Source organism: Hemitrygon akajei, chromosome 4, assembly GCF_048418815.1.
Source record: "Hemitrygon akajei chromosome 4, sHemAka1.3, whole genome shotgun sequence".
Classification (NCBI taxonomy): Eukaryota; Metazoa; Chordata; class Chondrichthyes; order Myliobatiformes; family Dasyatidae; genus Hemitrygon; species Hemitrygon akajei.
The window spans coordinates 196498801-196524456 of NC_133127.1; the positions used below are offsets into that span (position 1 = coordinate 196498801).

Genomic DNA, 25656 nt, shown 5'->3' on the forward strand with positions numbered 1-25656 from the left:
GGCCAGGGAGGAGGAGCAGAACTCATCACCTCAGCGAATACTGACGCGAGCAGAAGGCAGAAGACCGTTACCTCAAAGGCCTGCACAGGAATGCTCTTTGCCTTGCGAGGTGCTGTATGAGAGAACACGGACGACTGCGATGTGAAGCTGGGACAGGAACTCATATCCTGCAGCGCCTTCAGAGCCTGAGGGAGAAAGAATGTTCACACTGTGAGACTGGAATCGCACACATCCCAGCTCAACACTCCCAATGCTGTCCATATTTATTTACCTATCAAGATGAAGGGCAGAACAGGCCCTTCCAGCCACGCCTCCCAGCAACCCCAATTCAACACCAGTCTAACCACAGGACAATTTAAAATGACCTATTGACCTACCAACCAGTACATCTTCAGACTGTGGAAGGTGTTATGACCTCAGCCCCTTCCTTTGTGAGAATCGCAAGAGAGAGAGAGAGAGAGAGAGAGCCTTACGGTTTGGAATGTGGGCTGGTCGCTCAACAAGACAAAAGCCTTGGACATAGCCATTGTCTTGGGAGACACCTTTGTGGAATAAGGAACTGGCCTACGTGCAGACCCTCAGGGCAATGTGAGATGGGTGATGGGGGAAAGATTGCCTCGCCCCCCCCCCACCCTGATGGACATCTACAACCCTGCCAGTCCCGATAAAAGGTGGGCTGCCGAGGCGGGGCCTGAGACGCACCAAGGAGACACACGAAGGAGACACGATAGCGCTTCCCGTCAGAGCGGGAAGCCATTCTGAAGGAAGCCACGTGCGTTAGATTCCGGATCGGGAGTCTGTGGCTGGACCCAAAAGGAAAAACCGCTTTAACTAACAGCAGGGATTTGCCTCGCAAGGACGACGGGCAAGTGTTCCTTTTCTCTCTCTCCAACCCGTGAACTGTCAGCGGTTCCCGAAACGGGGAAGTCTGCAGATTTTGAGTGACTCTTATACCCAATTGGACTCAGTATCCCCTAGACAACGATAGAGCTCATCTTTGATTGATTATTACTACACCTGTGCTTTAGATTCAGTTTTGACGATGTATATGATCTGAATGTTTTGTAGTAACCATACGTTTGTGCCCCTTTATAAATAAAAACGTTTGAAAATAGTAGCATCAGGCTTCAGCGGACCTATCTATCTTTGCTGGTAAGTCACCCGGTTACTGGGGAATGTAACAAAGGAAACCGGAGCACGCAGAGAAAACCTACACATTCCACAGGGAAGGCATAAAAACTCCTTCCAGAGGATTCCAGAATTGATCTCCAAACTCTGATGCCCCGAGCTGTAATTGCGTCATGCTAGCTGCTACACTACTGTACGCGGAGTGTATGAGGCTGCAGCCAGTATTTGCATATCTGAGCAGGCTGCTCCAAGCCTTCTGGCTGCATTTTAGCCCATTTGCTTCATCTTTGGTTATCCAGTATGGAAGGGAGCAGGGCAGGGAGGAGGATATCCTCACTCAAACCTGTTGAATACTAAAAGGCCTAGAAAGAATGGATGTGTGGAGGCTCTTTCCTAGGAACAGAGGGCACAGCCACAGAATACAAGGACATCACTTTAGAACAGAGATGACAGGAATTTTGTTAGCCAGAGGGTGGTGAATCTGTGGAATTCATTGTCACAGGTGGCTGTGGAGGCCAAGTCATTAAGTATATTTAAAGCGGAGGTTGATAGGTTCTTGTTAAGTCAGGGATTCAAAGAACACAAGAAAGAAGGAAGGAGAACGGGGTTGAATAGGATAATAAATCAGCCATGATGGAATGGGGGAGCAGTATTGATCTGCCCAATGCCCTAATTCTGTTCCTATATCTTACAGTGTTAACCTGTTTGTGGGGCTGGCTACAATAGCTAACTGTGGTCCAGGAGACAGAAGGCGGAGGGTTCTGCCTGGGCTGACAGCCTGGCAATGTTCAGGGGGTATATCTGTGATCTGGTAGCTGTGGAAAAAGAATACACAGTGTCCACCCATAACATAGAGCTGCTTCGAGACCACGGAGATAAATGCCATCCTCCATGTATTAGTTTAGTCCGTGTTAGTTATGATTTGTCTGGTTTGTGTGTACCGTGATTGCACAATAGTACTGTAGTGGCGTCCATTCATAATAAATGTAGGTAATTTTGTAAATAAAAAGGAAGATATTAATGGAGCTAAAAGTAGTTTGGAGGGCACAAGAGAATCAAGATTCAAGATTGTTTATTGTCATTCTTCAGTACACAAGCGTAAAGGAGAACAGAATAATTCTTACTCTGGATCTGATGCAATCTGAACACAATAAACAGAAAAAGTGCAATAAATACACCCCGTAAAAGAGAACGTAGAAGTAATGGAGTGTGGTTGAATATACTGCAGATGCTCGAGCTAGAGCACTGTACAGAAAGAGAGAGAAACTGAGAGGGTCAGGCAGCATCTGTGGAAGGAAATGGACAGACCCTAGATCAGGACTGGAAAGGTCGGGGGTGGGGGCAGCAGTCAGCATTCCCTTACAAGGTGACCACTGCAGTGTAGTGGTTAGCGCAATGCTCTACAGTGCTAGTGACCAATTTGGAAGGGGAATGGGGAAAGGAATTTAAATGGTTGGCCACTGGGGATGTCCGCTTTTGCAGATGGAGCAGAGGTGGTAGACAAAGCAAACCCTCCCCCCCAATCGACGTCGGGTCTCACCAACGTAGAGGCCACATCAGCAGCAGTCTCAGTCACTGACCTTTCTCAGTCACTGTGATTCTTGGCTTGGAGGGAAGAGTGAAGTGGTTCCACCCCCAGTATCTAGCTGCCAGCATACCTGCTTGAGCTACCCTTACCTCGTTCTGTGCCCTCCCTCTTGTGTGCGCAGAACATGGCTAACACACACCTGGGTTCAATTGCCACTGCTGTCTTTAGGGTTAAGTTAGGGTTAAGGTTCTCCACGGGACTACGTGGGTGTCTTCCCACATTCCAGAAACGTACAGTTAGGATTGGGGCATGCAATGTTGGGGCCAGAGGCATGGCAAAGCTTGCAGGCTGCCCCCAGCATATACTTGGAACGTGATGGGCATTGACACAAACGACACATTTCTCTGTACACTTTGATGCTTTGACAAATAAAGTGAATCTTTATCATAAGAGATGGTAGGTGATGGATCCATGAGAGTGGTGATGATGGGACGGGGGGTGAATGGGAACGATGTAAGAATCTGGAAGGTGATTGGTGGAAGTGACAAAGGGCTGAAGATGACGAAACCTGTTAGGAGAGGGAAGGAGGGGACGCAAACCTGAGGGAGGAGTGTGCAGGTAATGGGGCAGATGGAGAGGGTTGAGGAGGGAAAGAGAGATTTGAAAACATTTATTCAATTAACATCTTGAAATTTAAAAACATTTTCAGTGAAACTGAAAAGCTGTCAGATGGTCGTAAACACCAGATTCCAGGAAGAAAATCTACTCTCCTTATCCAGTCTGGAGATCCCAAAATGTGGGGGGGGGGGAGGGGGTTTCAACTGCACTCAAATGTTTGAGGAACACAGCATGGTAGAGGCCCCCCAGCCCATGATTTGTTGCAACCCTTTAAATACTCCAAGGTCAATCTATCCTTTCCGTTTCGCATAACCTTCCATTTTTCTTTCATTCGTGTGCCTAAGAGTTTCTTAAACATCCCTAACATATCTGCCTCTACCACCATCCATGACAGGGCATTTCCACCCACCCACCTGTAAAAAACCTATCTCTGACATCCCTCCGATACATTCCCCCAAACAGCTTAAAATTATGCCCTTGGTATTAGCAATTTCTGCCCTTGGAAAAAGTCTTTAGCTGCCCATTCTATACCTCTAATCATCTTGGACACCTCTCTCATCCTACTGTGCTGCAAAGAGAAAAGCCCGAGCCCACTCAACCTGTCCTCACAAGACACGCTCTCTAGTCCAGGCAGCATCCTGGTAAATAACCTCTGCTCCCTCTCAAAAGTTCTCATCCCCTTCCCATAATGAGCCGACTAGAGCTGAACACAATATTCCAAGTGAAGTCTAACCAGGGTTTTACAGAGCTGCAGCTCTGTGTAAGGAAGGTAGGGCAAAGTGCCTTACTCGTTTAAAAAAAAGCTTAAAATGAAGTTTACTCAATCAGATTCACAATTCTACTGTAGTTCTATTTCTTTCTATCAAAAGATTTTACCTCTGTGAGGTCAGGTCCTGTTCTCTCCCTCTTTCTGCAAGTCCCTATTCACCTCTACAGTCAGAGTGGACACTCCAGGTTTCCTCAGCAATGAAGTTCTAATAAAGTCAACAGCTGTGTTTTCCTCTCCACGCACACCGCCTAACCCGGTGTTCCGCGTGTCCTTCAGATTTCTTCCTTCGGCAGTATTCCGGGCTTTATCCTTCTCTGCTACTGTGAACAGGGCTGCGATGTTGGAGACTTGCAAGCTTCCTGCACCACTCCCAAATTGTAGGTGGTTTACAGGTCAGTAGGAGTTGCAAAGTTCCCACAGCAATCCTAAATAAATTTAATTTGCAGTAATTACCTTTCCTACTGAGTTTTCCAATCATTAAATACATCCCCTCCATGCAAGTCAATCAGAGTACTACAACAGAGAAAAAGGCCTTTTGGTCCACCTAGTCAATGTCAAACTAGTCCCATCTGAACCACGTCTCTCCATACCCCTTCCATTCATGTACCTATCCAAACTTCTCTTAAACGTTGAGATCAAACCCACATCTACCACTTCCACTGGCAGCTCGTTCCACACACTCACCACCCTCTGAGTGAAGAAGTTCCCCTGAAACATTTCACCTTTCACCCTTAACCCATGACCTCTAGTTCTAGTCTCACCCAACCTCAATGGAAAAAAATCTGTTTGCAGTCACCCTATCTATACCCCTCATAATTTTGTATACCTCTATCAAATTTCCCCTCATTCTTCTATGCTCCAGGGAATGAAGTTCTAACCTATACAACATTTCTCTGTAACTCAGGTCCTCAAATCCTGGCGACATCCTTGTAAATTTTCTCTGCACTCTTTCAATCTCAGTAATATCTTTCCTGTAGGTAGGTGACTAGAACTGTACACAATACTCCAAATTAGGTCTCACCAGTGTTTTATCAGAACTCTCCATGACTCTTTCCTCCAAGGTAATACTGTCAGCATCATTCTTGTGAAGAAAGATGCAACGTGCTCAGTTACCACCTGAACTCTGTGTGCAGTTTGGTCCCATGAGCCTCATACTTTGACCACTTCTCCAATATTCATGTGTTCACAACAAAAAATGACCCTAACACCCCAAATTCTGCATTTAAACCATACAGGTGCTTGCCAACAATACTCACTCTGTCCCTCAAATGGCCAGAGGAGGGGCAAAGGGGTGGGGGGGGGAGGAGGAGGGGTGTGATGGTTGTGGGGGCTGGCGGAGCGATGAGGGGTGGGGAAGGTGACAGTGGGCAAGGTGGAGTGGTGGGAGGAGATGGGGAAGTGGGAGGATGAAGGGTAGAAGGAGACTGGAGGTGATGAGGGGGGGCAGCTGGGAGGCAGTGGGATAATCTCTGCCCTTCCCATGATGAATCTCATACATTTGGTCTACCCAAACTGGAAACCTTGGACCGATAGTTCCATACACTCACTGCACAAGACAAAGCCTTTGCCTCCGGAAACCGTCAGGAGCTCAAGAAACGTCACTACAATTTACAAAGAGCCAGCAAGACAGCACAACATCAATACAGGGATAAAATCCAGACACAACTCAGTGCCAATGACACACGCAGCCTACAGCAAGTTCCGCACACTGTTTCGGACTTCAAAGAGCAACAAGGTGATGCAGCCAACATCGCTGCCTCTCTCCTGAACGAGCTAAATCTTTTTTATGCTTGTTTTGAAGTTGTTACCACTGAACCCGAGGAGAGCCAGTGACGTGACCTGCACCTTCGTCACCTCCGAGCTGAGGTATGCAGGTCATTCCAACGCGTCCACAGCCGCAAGGCAGCGGGCCCGGACTGCACCCCAGAGTGAGTACTCAAAGTGTGCGTGGCACAGCTGGCTGGTGCGTTTACAGACATTTTTAATCTCTCCCTCTCCCAGTGTGTAGTGCCCTCCTGCTTCAAAACATCCACCAAAGAAAACCAAGATAGCATGTCTTAACGATCAGTGTCCTGTCACACTCACCTCGATAAAGCAAATACTTTCAGTGACTGGTCAAGGATTATGTCTACAGCATGCTGCCACCTACACTGGACCCCCTACAATTCACCTAATGACACAACCGATCGACAGACAATGCCACAGCCACAGCACTACCCACCGTCCTCACTCACCTGGAGATGAGGGATTCTTACGTTAGAATGTTGTTCTCGGACAACATTCAACACCATAACTCCCTCCAGGCTCAACAAGAAGCTCAGGGACCTCGGCCTTTAGCCTGCCTTGTGCAGCCGGATCCTGGACTTCCTGTCAGATCGCAGCTGCTGGGAAGGGTGGGCTCCCTCCCCTCTGCCCCATAACACGCGCCCCCCCAGGCCTGTGTCCTCATGACTATGTTGCCACGCACAGCTCCAAACTGCTGATCAAACTTGATAGGCCTTAGTTCCAACAATGATGAGACAGCCTACAGAGGAGAAGTCAACACCCTGACACAGTGGTGCCAGGGAAACAACCTCTCCCTCAGTGCCGCAAAAACAAAGGAGTTGATTGTGGACTACAGGAGGATCGGAGACAGGCTAGCTCCTATTGACATCAGTCGGACTGTAGTTGATTGTGGACTACAAGAGGATCGGAGACAGGCTAGCTCCTATTGACATCAGTCGGACTGTAGTTGATTGTGGACTACAGGAGGATCGGAGACAGGCTAGCTCCTATTGACATCAGTCGGACTGTAGTTGATTGTGGACTACAGGAGGATCGGAGACAGGCTAGCTCCTATTGACATCAGTCGGACTGTAGTTGAGAGGGTGAGTAGTTTTAAGTTCCTTCGTGAACACATCACTGAGGATCTCACCTGGACTGTACATACCAGCTGTGTGGTGAAGAAAGCACAAAAGCCTCTTTCACTTCAGACAGCTGAAGAAATTTGGCATGAGTCCCCAAATCCTCAGGACTTCCTACAGGGGCACCATTGAGAGCATCCTGACTGGCTGTGTCACTGCCTGGTATGGGAACTGTACCTCCTTCAATCGCAGGACTCTGCAGAGAGTGGTACCGACAGCCCAGCACATCTGTAGATGTGAACTTTCCTCTATTCAGGACATTTACAGTGTAAAAAGATCATCAAGGACCCCAGACACCCCAACCACAAACTGTTTCAGCTGCTACCATCTAGTCAACGGTACCACAGCATTATGGCCAGGACCAACAGGCTTCGGGACAGCTTCTTTCACCAGGTCATCAGACTGATCAATACACACTGATCTGATTGTGGCTCTGACTGTACATACATTATACAAAACAATTATGTATACCATCTTAGTGTTTGGACAATATCCTCCCATATTTCCCTTCCTTATTGCTTGTACATAGTGATGGAGACGCAACATAAAGATTTTTACTCCCTCACGTTGTGAGATGGATGTAAGGAATAACATTCTAACGCGAATCCTAATTCTCTCGCTCAAACATGAGTAATGCTGCTACAGGAAGGTTTGTGTTAATGGCAGCGTTCTCTGTGACTGATTAAATAGAGAAATACCAATCACTTTTGCACCGATGAATGGGAAGAGACTGAGTGAATAGTCATTTCAAACGGCCTGTAGAGTATGCAACATGCATAGAAAATTGAGGGGTGGAGGGGAGAAGGAAGAAAGCATAGCAGAGAGGGTGTGGGGGGAGAGGGGTGGCGGGGGGGGTGGGGAGAGGGGGGTGGGAGGGAGAGAATGACATGTGAATAGTTGTGATCTTCAGGATGAAACATTGATTAGACATCGGCACTCACCTTCCTCTCCATGGAAGACAGCAGGTCCTTCAGGACTGAGAGTTTCATGACCAGGTTTTCTAGCTGCTGATCTCCACCCTGACTACTGGCCTGCAAAAGAAATGAGTCACCCATTACTTAATCAGTTCAAACAGGTTCTGCTTGGAGAAGAATTAGAATCCTATAGACGTTTTATGATCACTCGACCTCAGCCCTAATCCTCATTCTGGATTTTCATATATCTGCATTGGTACTCAAACATTCATCTTCAGCTTTGGAATACTGGTCCTTAACAGATGCAACTCCTCAAAAGTCATTCCTTCAAACCTACCTAATCTTAGGTCATCTCACCTATCATCAAGACTACATTAGTAAGTCATAAACACAAGAGATTCTGCAGAGGCTGGAAATCCAGAGTAACACACACAAAATGCTGGAGGAACTCAGCAGGCCAGACAGCATCGACGGAGGGGAACTTGGGCCGAGATCTTCACTGAGACTGGAAAGGAACAGGAAAGAAGTGAGAATGAGAATGTGGGAGGAGGGAAAGCTGGCAGGGGATAAATGACACACACAAAATGCTGAAGGAATTCAGCAGGTCAGGCAGGCTCTATGGAAAAGAGTAAACAACTGTCATTTTGGACCGAGACCCTTCATTGGGACTGATAGGTACTAAGTGAGACCAGGTGAGGAGGAAGCTAGGTGGGTGGGAGATGGGTATGAAGTAAGAAGCTCGGAGATGATAGGTGGAAAGGTAAAGGGGCTGAAGGACGAATCCTATAGGAGAAGAAAGTAAAAGGAATAGAATGAGGGGAACCAGAGGAAAAGGATGGACAGCTGAGGAGGAGAGGGGTGAGAGGGGAACCAGAAATGGGAATGTAAAAAAGGGTGGAGGGTTTCATTATTGGCAGTTGGAGAAATCAATGCTCATGCCATCAGGTTGAAATTTGAGGTGTTGCACCTCCAGTCTGAGTGTGGCCTCATCATGGCAGTAGAGGAGGCCATGGACCAACATGTCAGAATTTGAATGGGAATTGAAACTGAGATGGGTGATCACTGGGAAGTCTCGCCTTTCGTGGGGGGTGGAGTGAAGCTGCTCGATGAATCACAAAGTGCTGGAGGTGCCCAACAGGACAGGCAGCGTCAATAGAGGGGAATAAGTAGTACGTGTTTCAGGAAAAGACCCTTCATCAGGACAGGAAAGAAGAGGGAAGAAGCCAGAATAAAAAGGTGGGGGGGGGAGGAGCACCACTTAGTCTAACTGTGAATCTTCTTGGAGCATTTTGCCATGGAGGGTGTTGTCCAAGACACGTCACTGCTGCTGTTAATAGATCAGGGGAAGGTTCTCTTTAACCAGCTGTATACAACCAGACTAACATTAAGGTAGAACTTAAGTGCTTCATTCACATTCAGTAAAATATTAATAAGATTTCCTACAACACACCAGAAGTATTTGATAACACGCTTAAACACACATCTTTCCTGTTTAGTCACAGAGCACTACAGCACAGAAACAGGCCCTTCAGCCCATCTAGTCTATGCTGAACTGTTACTCTGCCTAGTCCATTTGACCCGCACCCAGACCATAGCCCACCCATCCATGTACCAATCTAAGTCTCTCTTGGATGAAGTAATCAAACCTGCATACACCACTTGTACAGTTTTGGTCACCCTGATTTAGGAAAGATATAATTGAATGCAAAAAGGTTCAGAAAAGACTTACGAGGGTGTTGCAGAACAAAGGGCCTGAGTTGTAGGGAAAGGTTGGCCAGGCTAGGTCATTGGATGTTGAAGAATGACAGTTGATCTTATATAGAAATGTTTAAAACTATGAGAGGCATACACAGGGTGGCCGGAAACAGTCTCTTCCCCAGGGTAGGAGAGACCAAAATTAGAAGGCGCAAGTTTAGGGTGAGAGGGCAAAGAATTAAAAGGGAACTGAGGGGAAACTTTTCCACCCAGAGAGTGGTGGGTATATGGAACGAACTGCCAGAGGAAGTGGTTGAAGCAGGTTCAACAGTATTGCTTGAAAAGCACTTGGGCAGGTAGATGGAGGGGTGGGGCTTGGGAGTATATGAGCCAAACTCACGAAACTAGGACTAGCTGCATCTTTAATTATAACTAGAAGGCACAGGATTAAGGTGAAAGGGTAAAGATTTTATCGTAACTTGAGGGGAAACTTTTTTTTCACACAAAAGGTAGAATGTGTGTGCAAAGAGGTGTCAGAAACCAGAGACCATAAGACAAAGGAGCCATTCAGCCCATTGAGTCTGCTCCACCATTTATTTTCCCTCTCAACCCCGTTCTCCTGTCAGAGGATGGTAGAGACAGATACAATAACAATGTTTAAAAGGACAGTTGTGCAGGTACATGGATTGGGAAGACAAACACAGGTCAACTTGCCGAGCTTTGATGGGGCACCTTAGTTGGCATTAAGACCATAAGACGTAGGAGCAGAATTAGGCCATCCAGCCCATCGTATTTGCTCTGCCAATTGATTATCGCTCATTTATTATCCCTCTCAACATCATTCTCTTGCCTTCTCTCCATAACCTTTGATGCCCTTACAGATCAAGAACCTAACAGCCTCTGCTTTAAATATACTTAACGACTTGGGCTCCACAGCTGCCTGTGGCAATGAATTCCATCGATTCACCACCCTCTGGTTGGAGACCCTCAAAAATGGATAACAGAAGGACTGATTCATTAAGTGAATACATCTGAGCTGGGCCAAAGGGCCTGCCTTCCGTGCTGGACGACTTATGACATGAATATGTCCAGCTGTCTAGGAGGGAGAGATTTGAGAAGATTTCTAAAATTGAGGTGCTGATAGTTTAGGAACTAGAAGCAAGGGCAGTGGAGTGTGCAGGTGGCCGGCATACCGCTAGACACATCAGTCACGCTCATCGCTCAGAAAAGGTATCACAGCCTCAACAAACACAACATAAACGTCAAAACAATCAGCACAAGAAATTCTGCAGATGCTGAAAATCCAGCATAACACACACAAAATACTGGAGGAACTCAGCAGATCAGACAGCATCTATGGACAGGAACAAACAGTTGACGTTTCAGGCCAAGACCCTTCATCAGGACTGGAAAGGAAGGAGGAAGAGCTAGGTGATAGGTGAAGCTAGGTGGGTAACGGGCTGGAGGGGAGAAATCTGATAGGAGGAGAAAGTGGACCATAGGAGAAGGAGGGGCATCTAACAATAGTTGTCACTACCTGCTGTATCAGTCGGGTTAGCAGTGGTGAGCTCTGTTGGTCGAATATCTTCGAGAGTATTTCCAGGCCTGCCAGGACTTTATCAACTTCACTGCAAGGATAAAGAAATCTTGTGTCAACAACTGAGAGCTACTTGTACCAACAACTACTTGTACGAGCCAGAAGCCCAAAATAAATTTATTATCAAAGTACATAGATGTCACCATAGGCAACACTGTTTACTTGTGAGCATTTACAATACAATTTACAAAATACAATAGAATCAATGAAAACTCCAGACACTGTAAAACAACCACTGTGCAAAAGACAAACTGTGCAAGCAATATAGATACCGTAGATAACGTATTCTAGTACACTTTAGTATCAAAATAGTACGACGATAAAAATAGATAAGAGTGTTGAGTACGGGAGTTGAGAAGTTGTGTACAAGTTGGTGAGACCTATTTTGGAGTATACTGTGCAGAACTGGTCACCCACCTACAGGAAAGATATCAGTAAGATTGAGAGAGTACAGAGAAAATTTACATGGAAGTTGCCAGGACCTGACAACCTGACTTACAGGGAAAAGTTGAATAGGCTAGGACTTTATTCTCTAGACTGTAGGAGAAAGATAGGCAGGTTTGATAGAGATATTACTGAATTATGAGGGGGTATAGATAAGTATTTGCAAACAGGCTTTTTCCACTGAGGTTTGGCGAGAACTAGAGGCCATGGGTTAAGGGTGAAAGGTGAAATATTTAAGGGGAACATGAGGGGGAACTACTTCACTCACCGAGAGTGGTGACATTGTGGAATTTCTGGATGCAGGTTCAATTTCAACATTTAAGTGAAATTTGAATAGGTACATGGATGGCACCACATACTATGGAGGGCTTGGTATGCACCGAATGGTCCATTCTCTGCTGTAGTGCTCTATGACTAAATAGGTAGATAGATAGACAGACAGACAATACTGAGAACATGAGCTGTAGAGTCAGTCCACAGGTTCAGGAATCAGTTCAGTGCTGAGGTGAGTGAAGTTATCCACACTAATATCCAAGGCATATTAAAAGACGATAACAACATCAAAAATAAGAAAGAATAAGGCCACTCAGCCCATTGAGTCTGCACTGCCATTCCATCGTGGCTGATTTATTACCTCTCTCAACCTATTCTCCTGCCTTCTTTCCGTAACCTTTGATATCATGACTAGTCAAGATCCCCTATCAACCTCTGCTTTAAATATACTCAATGTCTTGGCCTGCACAGCCATTGGTGGCAATGAATTCCACAGTTCTCTGCCCTCTGGTTAAAGAAATTCCTCCTCATCTCTGTTGTAAATGGACGTCCCTCTATTCTGAGGCTGTGTCCTCTGGTCCTAGGCTCTTCCACTACAGGAAACATCCTCCCCACATCCATTTTAGGCCTTATAATGAAATCCCATCCTCATTCTTCTAAACTCCAGTAAGTACAGGCCCAGGGCCCTCTTACACTCCTCATATCTTAAACCTTTAATTTCCAAGATCATTCTTGTGAATCTCTTCTAGACCCTCTCCAACGCCAGCACATCTTTTGTTAGATAGGGGGCCCAAAACTGCACACAATACTCCAAGTGAGGCCTCACCATTGTCTTATAAAGCCTCAGCATTACATTCTTGCTCTTATATTCTAGTCCTCTCAAAATGAATGCCAACATTGCACTTGCCTTCCTTACCACTGACCCACTGGCAAGTTAACCTGCAAGGAGTCCTGCACAAGGATTCCAATGTCCTTATGCACCTCGATTTTTGAATTTTCTCCCCAGATAGTCTGTGCCTTATTCCTTCTACCAAAGTGCATAGCCATACGTTTCCCTCCACTGCATTCCATCCACCACCTCTTTGCTCTAAGTTCAAAGTAAAGTTATTATCCAAGTACATATATGGCATCACATGCAACCCTGAGATTTGTTATCTTGCAAGCATACTTAGTAAATTCAATAACCATATAGAATCAATGAAAGACCAAAGGGTGGGAAAGCAGTGTACAAAAAACATCAAACTGTGCAAATAGAAAAAAAACAAAGACAGGTGGCCCCCTGTCGAACGTTCACTTTACGACAGCTCGCTGTTACAAAAGACCTACATTAGTATCTGTTTTCGCTAACCAAAGAGGATTTTCGCTTTTATGAAAAAAAATGTCCGTCTGTCTGGTACAGGAACTGCACCAACCTTGATTGCTGGGCACTGCAGAGAGTGGTACAGACAGCCCAGCGCATGTGAGCTTCTCTCCATTGAGGACATCTACAGCAGCAGGTGTGTAAAGAAGGCCTGGAAGATCATCAGGCACACCAGTCACCCCAACCATAAACTGTTTCAGCTACTTCCGTCTGGCAAATGGTACCGCAGCGTTAAAACCAGGACCAACAGGCTACAGGACACCACCTTTCTACAAGACATTGGACTTATAAATTCACATTGTACATTGCGATGGAGTCATAACGCAAATATTATTACTCCCTCACGTTGTGGGATGGATGTAAGATTTAAATAAATTCAATCTGAAAAAAACAATTGGTATCCTCTTTTATATTATCAGCCAGCTTACCTTCATATTTCATATTTTCTCTCTTTATGACTTTTAAATTGCCTTCGGTTGGTTTTTAAAAGCTTCCCAATCCTATAACTTCTCTCTAATAATAAACACATCCGAGCTACATTACTGGATTTAAGAAAGACGGAAGTATTTCTACAGTGCATTATTTCTACAGTGCATTTTGTGGGCCCTTTCAGGTTGGCCAAGTACTTTACAGCCCATTAAGTACTTCCTGCAATACAGTCATTGTTAAAATGGGTCTATAGGCAGGAATTGTGTGGAGTGATGTTTGCATCACTGCTTGGTACAGGGCATCACAAAAAGCTGCAATGGATTGTAGAATCAGCCAGCTCCATCACAGGCACAATCTTCCCCACCAGCAAGGACATATTCAAAAGGTGATGCCTCAAGAAGCTGGCTGGTTTCCATCACTGACAACCTTCACCACCCAGGACATGCTCTTTCTCACCGAGGAGTCGGAAGGCACTCAATGTTTCAGGAACGGTTTCTTCCCCTTTGCCATCAGATTTCCGAATGGACGATGAACCCGTGAGCACTGTCTCACTATTTTTGCTCTTTCTGCACTACTTATTTATTTTATTTAAAAAATATATATATTTGTGGTTTTTTTTTAATGTGTTGCTCTGTACACCAATGTGATCAATTAATCAACGAAGCCGTACACCTTCAGAATGTGGGAGGAAACCGGAGCACCCACAGGGAACCCAGGTGGTCACAGGGAGAACCCTAATCCTTAAGGACGGCGGCGAGAATTGAACCAAGGTTATACGTTAGCCACATTCTGAACACACAGAGGGAGGTGAAGAAACCTCGCGCAGGTATGCTGGAAGCTAGATACAGAGGATGGGACCACCTCACTGCTCCCTCCAAGCCAAGAATCACAGGACGGAAAAAGCTTTTGGTTTCGGAGAAGTGTGGCTCTGTGTTCAGATTCCTCTTGCCCTGTCCACAGCTGCAACAACACATGATTCATTTCCTCTCCTCAGCCTGTGGCTCAGCTCAGAAACACTGCTGCTTTTCTCCACCCCAGGCCTGGTCAGTTTAAGCAGACGACACCAGGGTAAAGTGGAAAACCTGACACAGTTTCATTTCCAAGGAAGTACAACCACTTTCAAAGACTCTTCACCTCATGTTCTTGATACTTATTGCCTTTTTTCCCCTTTTTATATTTGCACAACTCGCTGTCTCTTGCACAGTGGTTGTTTATCCATCCTGTTGTGTTTCATTTGATTTTATTACGTTTCTTTCTATTTGCCATGAATGTTCACAAGAAAATGAATCTCAGGGTTGTATTGGGTGACATTCGGGTCAAGACGTATCAGGACTGTGGTCCTCCAGCATTTTGTTCAAGGTTTCCAGAATCTGCAGAAACTCTTGCGCAAGGACAGCCGATCCCAACTGCCTTCAGGTACCTGCTGGTGCCTCAAAGGAGTGGCAATCATTCGCTTGTGTGCCCAGGCAAGGGGCAATGGCAGACGACAGGATACTGCATTTAGAATCAGAATCAGGTTTATTATCACTGACATTTGTCATGAAATGTGAGGGGAAGAAGCTGTTCCTAAAACTTCAGGCCCCTGCATCTCCTCTGATAGTAGCAATGGGAAGAGGGCATTGTTACATGTCATGTCGTATAACGTAGGCAAGCATGCTCTTTCCGTCACTACGATCGTTCTTGGCAAGTTTTTCTACAGAAGTGGCTTGCCATTGCCTTCTTCTGGTTAATGCCTTTACAAGCATGATGACACAGCCATTATCAATACTCATCAGGGACTGTCTGCCTGGTGTCAGTGGTCACATAACCAGGACTTGTGATCTGCACCGGCTGCTCAAACAACCATTCACCACCTGCTCCCATGGCTTCACGTGACCCTGATCCGGGGGAAAAGCATGAGCTACACCTTGCCCAAACCAGCAGAGGGAAGGAGCGCCTTCCACCTCCTTTGGTAGAGACATATCTCCACCCTGGGTCCTGAATGATGGGCGCCACCTTTCTGAGGCACCACTTTCTGAAGATGTCTCTGACGGTGGGGAGCTGGCTGAATTAAGGCCCTCTACAACCTTTTCCATCCTGCACATTGGAGCATCCATATCAGATGGTGAAGCAACCAGTTAGAATGCTCTGCACGGTACATCTGTGGAAATTTACGAGTGTCTTTGGTGACATTTCAAGTCATTTGTCCTTCACAATTACAGTACCGTGCTTTAATTGTGAAGGAGAAAATGAGGGTAGGAGGGAAGAAGTTGATAAGCAGCATAGAGGAAATGGATTTTTTCCCAGGGTGGAAATGGCTAATACGAGGGAGTATAATTTTAAGGAGGTTGGAGTAAAGTATGGGGGGGTTGGAGAAGAGTGTCAGACGTAGGTTTTTTTTATACACACGTGAAGTGGAACACCCTGCCAAGAATGTGGCAGGGGCAAATACATTGGGGGCATTTAAGAGACTTTTAGACAGGCACAAGCATGAAAGAAAAATGGAGGGCTGTGTGGGAGGGAAGGGTTAGATTGATTTTCGAGTAGGTTAAAAGATCAGCACAACATTGTGAGCTGAAGGGCCTATACTGTTCTAAGTTACGCTTGTTAACCAATACTAACGGGCAAAGAGATATTATCTGTTTCCCTACCAGAAATAAACCTTCACCTTTTCCTCTGTGTGCACATCCGCTGTGGTCAACCCTTCATGCTACTGCTAAAGGGACAGTGCTCCACAACACAACTGCTTAAAACTTATCAATTACAGGAAGAAGCCACTGGAGGTCCATGAGCCGGTCCTCATTACGGGAACAGGGGGAGAGGTCAGGGACATTAAATTCCTCGGCGTTATCATTTCAGACGATCTATCCTGGAACTGCCCATGTCTTAGTACAATCTGCATAGAACACTGGCCCTTTAACCCACGATGTTGAGCTGAACCTTTAACCTACTCCAAGATCAATCTAACCTTTCCCTCCCACATGGTCCAACATGAGTCATGGAGCACCAGGGCAAAGAAACAGGCCCTTTGCCATCTAATCCATGCTGAACTGTTAATTCTACCTAGTCCCATTGACCCACATCTGGATCATAGCTCTCCATACCCCTGCCATCCATGTACCTATCCAAATTTCTCTTCAATGCTGAAAGTACTCCTTCTGCTGGCAGTTCATCCCACACTCACACCACCCTCTGAGTGAAGAATTTCCCGTCATGTTCCCCTTTAATATTTCACCTTTCACCCTTAACCAATAATCTCTAGTCTCACGCAACCTCTGTGTAAAAAGCCTGCATGTATTTACCCTATCTATACACCTCAATTTTCCACACCTCTATCAAATCTCCCCTCATTCTCCTACACTCCAGGAAATAAAGCCCTAACCTATTCAACCTTCCCCTATAACTCAGGTCCTCAAGTCCTGGCAACATCCTTGTAAATTCCATTTTTCTTTCATCCATGTATCTATCCATAAATCTCTTAAATGTCCCTAATGTACCTGCCTCTACCACTACCCCGGCCAGCACGTTCCACACGTCCACCATTCTCTGTGCAAAAATCATACCTCTGGCATCCCCCTGTACTTTCCTCCAATCACCTTAAAATTATGCCCTCTCATAGTACCCAGTTCCGCCCAGGAAGCAAGGTGCTGGCTGTCCACTCGATCAACTGACATTACAGTCAGGGAGGGCTAGCCCCTCCAACCATTCTCCAAAGCCTACCTGTTGAGCCTCTTGCAGGACGTCACTAATGCTTTGTTGAGGTGAGGGAGGGTGGTGGCACCTGCCTTGACGGCCTCCAGATCCAACACGTAGCTCGCCTTCAGGTACTCATGGGACATGGTGGTCATCCCATTGGCTGCGCTGTATGGATAACGAGAAATGGGTGAGAAGGAGCAAGTACGGCGGGAATTAAAACTCATAATTCCAGACCTGCGCAGAACTGGATGCAGAATTGGAATGCCATGGTAGTGTGATGCTATTACAGTTAGGGGCATCCCAGAGTTCAGAGTTCAATTCCAGCACCATCTGTGAGGAGTTTGTACATTCTCCCCGTGTACAGTGATGGTTTCCTCTGGGTGCTCCGATTTCCTCCCCCAGTCCAAAGACGTACGGGTTAGTGGGTCATTAGTTAGTGACCAGTAATTGGTCATTGTAAATTGTCCTGTGATTAGGCAAGTGTTAAATAGGTGAGTTACTGGGTGGTGCGGCTCGTTCAGCTTGAAGGGCCTGTTCCGTGCTATATCTCTGAATACAACTGAAAAAACTGCTCAAATTAAACTCCTTCCTCCAAAGGTCCTTTAATCCGACTGTGCTGTATTTAAATGTGCATTTCCTGATGGTGCCTAATATATAAAAAAAAGTCAACAGGTGCAGAACTGGATTAGGAATTTGGAAAAGGAATAAACTGTTTTGCAGTTTAATACACTTTAATCTAGGATCCAACTCTTTCAATGCAGTTTTACATGACAGAACTTTGTACCTTGGATTAATAAAAATAAATCAACTTTAGATTAAAAGGTTTGTGCAAGAGCATTCCCAATTTCTATCTCCTATACACAGAAATACTTCCCAATTTGATCCTGAATGGCCTGGCTCTAGTTTTTAGAACATGGGACATTACACAGCACAATACAGGCCCTTCAGCCCACAATGTTGTGCTAGCCTTTTAACCTACTCCAAGATCAATCTAAACCTTCCTTCCTATATACACCTTCATTCTTAGAAGCAGAATTAGGCCATTTGGCCAATTGAATTTGCTCCACCATTTCATTACCGCTGATTTAATGTCCCTCTCAACCCCATTAATTTGCCTGCTCCCCATAACCTTTGATGCCCCAATTAATCAAGAACCTATCAATCTCCACTTTAAATATATCCAAAGACTTGACCTCCACATCTGTCGGTGGCAATGAATTCCACATACTCACCATCCTCTGGCTAAAGAAATTCCTCACTGTCTCTGTTCTAAAGGGACGTTCTTCTGTTCTGAAGCTGCGCTGTGCCCTCTGGTCCTAGACTCTCCCACTACAGGAAACATCCTCTCTACATCCACTCTATTCAGACTATTCAATATTTAATAGGTTTCAATTAGATCCACCCTCATTTTTCTAAACTCTAGAGAGTTTAATGGCCCAGTGCCATTAAAAACTCCTCATCATTGACCTTTTCAATCCCGGGTCATTCTTGTGAACCACCTCTAGACCCTCTCCAATGCCAGCACACCCTTTCTTAATTATGAGACCCACATAACTGTTCACAATATTCCACCTGTGATCTGACCAGTGCCTTATAAAACCTCAGCATTATATCCCTGCTTTTAAATTCTAGTCCTCTCAAAATGATTAGTCAGAGTGTGAAACATGACGGGGATTAGGCAAGATAATGTGGGTAAAAGAGAAAATGGATCATCCTTGATGAAAATGTGGAGCAGACTTGAGGGGCTGAATAGCCTAATTCTGCTCATTGCTTATGGTCTTAATGGCCCAAGTCCCTGAGCGTCGTGGTCTGCAGAATTGTGGCACCTGGGGTGTTGTCCTGGAGCCATGTTTCTGCAAGAACAAGATTGCAGCAGTCCCTCATCACACACTAGCGTAGCTGCAGATGAATTCAATCCAGCTTGTCTTCTACTGAGCGAACACTGGAGAGCAGCACTAATGGGAGGGCCAGCCCCCAACTCAGCACAGACACCCACCGTGCCACACCACCTCCGGCGCTCACCGGGTTTTGTTGCATTTACCTCTCTCCTGTCCCATCCTGAGCCACAGGGGAGAGGCAGGTGCCTGAACTGCCTGTGAAGTTGGTGGAGGCAGAGCGAGGGGGCAATGGTGGCCTCTCATCTTCACAATCTGCAAAAGGAACAGGAAATGATAAAGGGTACCACATCAAGCAGGAAACAATGGAACCCTGTCAGATAAAGTGAATGGATCAGTTGCCTCCCCAAGTGGTAAAAAGACTTTATGGCCTTTAGTGCATCATACTAACTTGAAAATATCACCAGTCGCCGGAAAGAAAAACATGGGTCTCCCACCTACCATCTCCTTCCCACAGCAGAAACACCTTCACCCAAACAGAACAGTTCAGATATAGGCTCCAAACATGAAAAAAATCTGCAGATGCTGGAAATCTAAGCAACACACACAAAATGCTTGAGGAACTCAGCAGGTCAGGCAGCATCTATGGAAATGAATAAACAGTTGATGCTTCAGTCCTGACCAAGGGTCTTGGCCCGAAACGTCAACTGTTCACTCTTTTCCAAAGATGCTGCCTAGTCTGCTGTGTTTCTCCAGCATTTTGAGTGCGTTGCTACAGAAATAGGCCCATGCTCTCAATGAGGGCAGCAATTAACGCCAGCACAGTTATACAATGTTCAGTGTAACACTTTACAGTGCCAGCGATCCCGATCTGGGTATCATTCCTGCCGCTGCCTATAAGGAGTCTGCATGTCTCTCCATGACTGTGTGGGTTTCCTCAAACATTCCGAAGACGTGCAGGTTGGAGTTAGGAAGTTGTGGGCAAGCTATGTTGGTGTTGAAAGTGTGGTGACACATCCTCGATCTCTGTTGGCTGTTGACTCAAACGACACATTTCATTTTGTGTTTTGATATACATGTGAAAAAGAAAGCCCATCTTTAATCTTTAATGATACCAATTTACACTGCACAACATGGTCCCAGCCCACATATATATGTGTGTGTTTAAATACCTCTTAAACACAGCTATTGCATCAGCATTCTCCACCTTCCTGGCACCACCACTCTGTGTGTAAGGAAAACTTGTCCACATATCTCCTTTTAATGTTCCTCTCTATCCCTTGCAACTATGCCCACTGGTATCTAACGTTTCCACCTTGCAAGAAAGATCTGGACTGATATCTCTCAATTTTATAAAATTCTGTCAGATCTTCTCTCAGCCTCCACACTGCAGAAAAGTTCTTGTAAAAACACTTGCCTCGTAAATCTGCGTGAAACATCCCCCTCACCTTAATCCTATGCTCATTAGGTTTTGACATTTCTACCTTGGGAAAACAGCTCCATCTACCCTGCGCCAGTCATAATTCTACCCATAAGACTATAAGACACAAGCAGAATTAGGCCATTCAGCCCATCAAGTTTGCTCCACCATTGCATCATGGCTGATTTATTTTCTCTCTCAACCCCCATTCTCTGCCTTCTCCCTGTAACCTTTAACACTCAACATTCTGAATAATCGAGAACCTAACATCCTCTGATACAAATATGACTTGGCCTACACAGCTGTCTACGGCAGCGCATTCTACAGATTCACCACCCTCTGGCTAAAGAAATTCCTCCTTGTAACTGTTCTAAGCGGACATCCCTCTATTCTGAGGCTGTGCTGTGCTCTCTGCTCCTAGACTTCCCCAGTATAGGAAACATCCTCTCATCCAATCTATCTAGGCTTTTCAATATTCAGTAGATTTCACTCAGATAGCACCAGCTCCAGAAGGCAGCTCACTCCTCCCTTCTCAAAAACTACTGTGGATCAGTAATAAATACTGGCCTTGCCCAGGTCTCAAAAATGAATTTTGTGAAGTGTCAAAGGAGGAAGTTTAATCAGTCCGTCGAAAAGGCAGCCCTTCAAACGAACAAACTTCTCCCAGAATGCGGTTCGGAGTGGAGAGAGAGTAAGCATGGAGGGCAACACACACAAAGTGCTGGAGGAACTCAGCAGGTGTGTAGGGGAATAAACAGTCAAAACTTTGGGCCGAGATCCTTCATCAGGACTGGAAAGGAAGAGGAAAGAAGCCAGAACAAGAAGGTAGGGGAGGGAGAGGTGCACAAGCTGGCAGGTGATGGTGTGAAAAAGTGAGAGGGAAGTTGGGTGGAAGAGGGGGGATTAATTAAGAAGCTGGGAGAGGATAGATGGAATAGGTAAAGGGCTGAAGAAGGAGGAATCTGATAGGGGGAGCATGAACCATGGAAGAAAGGGAAAGAGATGGGACACCAGAGGAAGAGAAGGGCTAATATCATCATCACAACTTCACCTTCAAGCATGAAGAGTCTCAGCCTAAAACATTGACTGCCTATTCCCCTCCAAAGATGGCCTGGCCTGCTGAGTTCCTTCAGCATTTTGTGTGTGTTACTCTAGATTTCCAGCATCTGCAGAATCTCTTGTGAGTGAAAATGGATATTGGACTCAGTGACTGAGCCAGGGGAACTAGTCAGTACTGACAGAATAACTAGCTCTTCCCGCGGCGACATTTACCCGAGTAGTCTTTGTCCTCTGCTGTCTCCTTCTTGTCCTCCCTCTCCACGGGGTAGAGCAGGGTGCTGACCAGGCCCTGGTTTGGCTGCAGGTATGACGTGATGAGCTCATTCAGGGTTTTGAATCTCCTCACCTGAACACCCTGGGAGGTCTGTGTTAATGGAAAGCACAAGGTAACTAGATTGCACCCCAGTTCACTGCAAACCAGCAGGTAGATCAGAATTAGGGTTATTATTACTGAAATTTGTTGATTTACAGCAGCAATATACAAACCCTGAGTTAAAAGGAGAGGTTTATTTTTAATTTTTACTTATTTAGAGATATGTACCTCACAGAGGAGGCCCTTCTGCCCAGCAACCCACTGATTTAACCCTCGCCTAATCATAGGACGATTTACAATAACCAATTAACTTACTAACCAGTGGGAGGAAACTCACACAATTATGGGGAGAATGCACAAACTTTCTTACAGAGGAACTGAACTCTAAACTCCGGAATGCCCCGAGCTGTAACGGTACCTTGCTAACCACTATGCTACCCTGATGTCCTATGACTGTATACAGTACTGTACAAAAGTCTTGGGCACACTAGATTTTTTGTATGGTTTCCAATGGTATGGCCTCTACAGGGCCCTATTCTCAGCATCGAGGCTGTCTGGGATTACCTGGAGAGATAGAAGCAAGCGAGACAGCCAAAGTCTGCAGAACTGTGGCAAGCTCTCCAAGATGCTTTGAAAAACCTACCAGCTGATTTTCTTATAAAACTGCATGACAGTGTACCTTAGAAAACTGATGCACCAAATATTGATTTGATTTTTTTACTGCTCTTTATAGAATTTTTTTTGATATTTTGAAATTCTTCATTTCATTATTTTTGAAAGTATCTTGGCTTTACAGATTTTTTTTACATGTGCCTAAGATTTTTGCATGGTACTGTTTAGAGTACAAATAAATTTCCTCATCCCCCTGCTTTATGGCTCTTTTCTATAAACATTTCTTTGAAAACTACTGCAGTTCGTGAAATTAATTTTCAAATTCAGACCCATTTCTGGTGTGAACAAAACTTGTAATGACATGCTTGATGAAATTGCCCAGATCTTGGCTGATTTACAGGTGAAAATCAAAGCGTTATCCTGCTCCAGTTTTAACCTTGGAGGGCCATCTAATTTGTTCATTAACTTGTATTTGTGCGGAAGAAACCTCTGACAAAGTGCTGACAGGAAATATTACCAGAGAGGTATTCCCTTGGGCAAAATCTCCCTTTCTTCATTTTTCACTTCAATGTAGAAAAGACGCTACATTCCTCTTGGCAAGAAAATGGGGCGCCACTGTACCCTAGCGGTTAGCGAGATGCTATTACAGCTCGGGACATTCATAGCTCAGAGTTCAATTCTGACATCACCTGCAAGAAGTTTGTACGTCCTTCTCATGAGCCGCATGGGCTTCCTCTGGGTTCTTCAGTCCAGAGATGTAGTGATTAGTAGGTTAATAGGTCATTGTACGCTGCCCCATACAAGGGTTAAATAAGCGAATTGATGTGCCAGCAGGACCTGTTCGGTGCTGTATCTTTAAAAAACCGTGCTCAGTGTGGGCAAGTTTTTCGTGCCTTATGACTTGATGACCAGACAGCACCTCCTCAGAATATGACTCGATGGGCTGAAATGGCCTGATTCGACTCCTATGACTATGTCAACAGAACATAAGGAAGTATTACAGCAGGACAAGTGCTTGTTCAGCCCTTCCAATCTGTGTAAGAACAATCTTGTAAAAACAAAACGTATGTAAATCTCATTTATTTTTTAAAATTAAAAACACAATGAATGTAGCAATAACAAGAGCTCTAATCCTTAGCCCAGTATATCCCACATATCTGTCAAATTCCCTTTAGAAAGCAATGCTTTTGTCTGCCACTAAGGTTATTTCAGGAAATGAACATCAGATTGTGACAACTGCGTGCAGAGAAAAGGCTCCATACGTTATCCTGAGCTATTGATCTTTCCAGCAAGAGAAACATTTTCTCTTTATTCACTTAGCCTCAGCTATTCAAGGTTTTGGATTTCTCAAATCACCACTTAATGGCCTCTGTCTGAGGAGAATAAATGCAGCTTCTCCTGTCTAATTACTTAATTAAAGTTGATAAAACCTGGAGCCATTCTGCTAATGCCTTTCTGAACATTCCCTGGGGCCCACAGATCCTCTCTCTAGAACGCAGGACAGCACAGGGCCTTCAGCGCACAATGTTGTGTTAACCTTGTAACCTACACCAAGATCAATCTAACCCTTCTCTTCCACGTAGCCTCCATTTTGTCACTTCAGTGTCCCTAATGTACCTGAAAGTTTAAAATTCAAAGTAAACTTATTATCGAAGTATATATGTGTCACCATGTACTTAATATTATGTTGAATTTGTATAAGATGTTGCTGAGGCCTAATTTGGAGTACTGTGCCCAGTTCTGGTCACCTTCCTGCAGGAAAGGTGTAAATAAGGGTTGAAGAGTGCAGAGAAAATTTATAAGGATGTTGGCATGACTTGAGGACCTGAGTTATAGGGAAAGGTTGAATAGGTTTGGACTTTATTCCCTAGGACGTAGAAGATCGAGGGGAAATTTGATAGAGATGTACAAAATTATGAGGGAGTATAGATAGGGTAAATGCAAGCAAGGTTTTTTCCACTGTGGCTGTGTGAGACTACAACTAGAGGTCATGGGTTAAGGGTGAAAAGTAAAACGTTTAAGGGCAACATGAGGGGGAACATCTTCACTGAGAGGGTGATGAGAGTGTGGACGCAAGCTCGATTTTAACATTGAAGAGCAATATGGATAGGTACATGGAAGCTACAGAGGAAAACACAGAAATGCAATCGAGTCAATGAAAACTACACACAAAGACCGACAGACAATCAATGTGCAGAAGACAACAATGCAAGTACTAATAATAAAATAAATAAATAGATAACACTGAGCTGTAGAGTCCATGAAAGTGAGTGTGTAGGTTGTGGAATCAGTTCCGAGTTGAGGCAAGTGAAGTTATCCTCTCTGGTTCAGAAGCCTGATGGTTGAAGGATAACTGTTCCTGAACCTGGTGGTGTGGGACCTGATGGTTGAGGGGTAATAACTGTTCCTGAACCTGGTGGTGTGGGACCTGATGGTTGAAGGATAACTGTTCCTGAACCTGGTGGTGTGGGACCTGATGGTTGAAGGATAACTGTTCCTGAACCTGGTGGTGTGGGACCTCCTTCCCGATGGCAGCAGTGAGAAGCAAGCCTGGCCTGGATGGTGGGGGCCTTTGATGATGGATGCTGCTTTCTTGTGCCAGTGCTCCTCGTAAATGTGCTCAATGTTGGGGTGGGCTTTTCCTGTGATGGACTGGGGTCCATCTACCACTTATACCACCACCTCTGGCACTTACCACTCTATAAGAAACCTACCCCTGACATCCTGCTATACTTTCTCCCATTCACCTTACAATTATGACCCCTTGTATTAGCCATTTCTGCTCTGGGCAATCAATCTACTTCACCAATGGCTCTTATTATCATATACACCTCTATCACGTCACCTCTCATTCTCCTTCGCTCCAAAGAGAAAAACCTTCAACCTATCCTCATAAGTCATGCTCTCTATCCCAGCAGCATCCTGGTAAATCTCCTCTGCGCCCTCTCTAAAGCTTCCACATCCTTCCTAATAATGAGGTGACCAGAACTGAACACAATACTCCAAGTGTGGTCTAACCATGGTTTTATAGAGCTGCAACATTACCTGAAAATGACAACAAAAAATGTGGAACATCTGAAACAG

General features: G+C 45.2%; 1 protein-coding gene across 2 annotated transcripts in view; it reads right to left on the reverse strand.

The window, feature by feature from the left end:
- Positions 1-25656, reverse strand: part of inppl1a (inositol polyphosphate phosphatase-like 1a) — a 202780-nt gene that overhangs the window by 68098 nt on the left and 109026 nt on the right. For both annotated transcript variants that reach the window (XM_073044343.1, XM_073044344.1), the window contains exons 3-8: positions 21861-22011; positions 19375-19483; positions 17358-17498; positions 11093-11183; positions 7888-7977; positions 72-185 (exon numbers count right to left, since the gene is read on the reverse strand). In XM_073044343.1, the coding sequence (XP_072900444.1) occupies positions 72-185; positions 7888-7977; positions 11093-11183; positions 17358-17498; positions 19375-19483; positions 21861-22011 (696 nt within the window). The remainder of the gene's footprint in view (positions 1-71; positions 186-7887; positions 7978-11092; positions 11184-17357; positions 17499-19374; positions 19484-21860; positions 22012-25656) is intronic.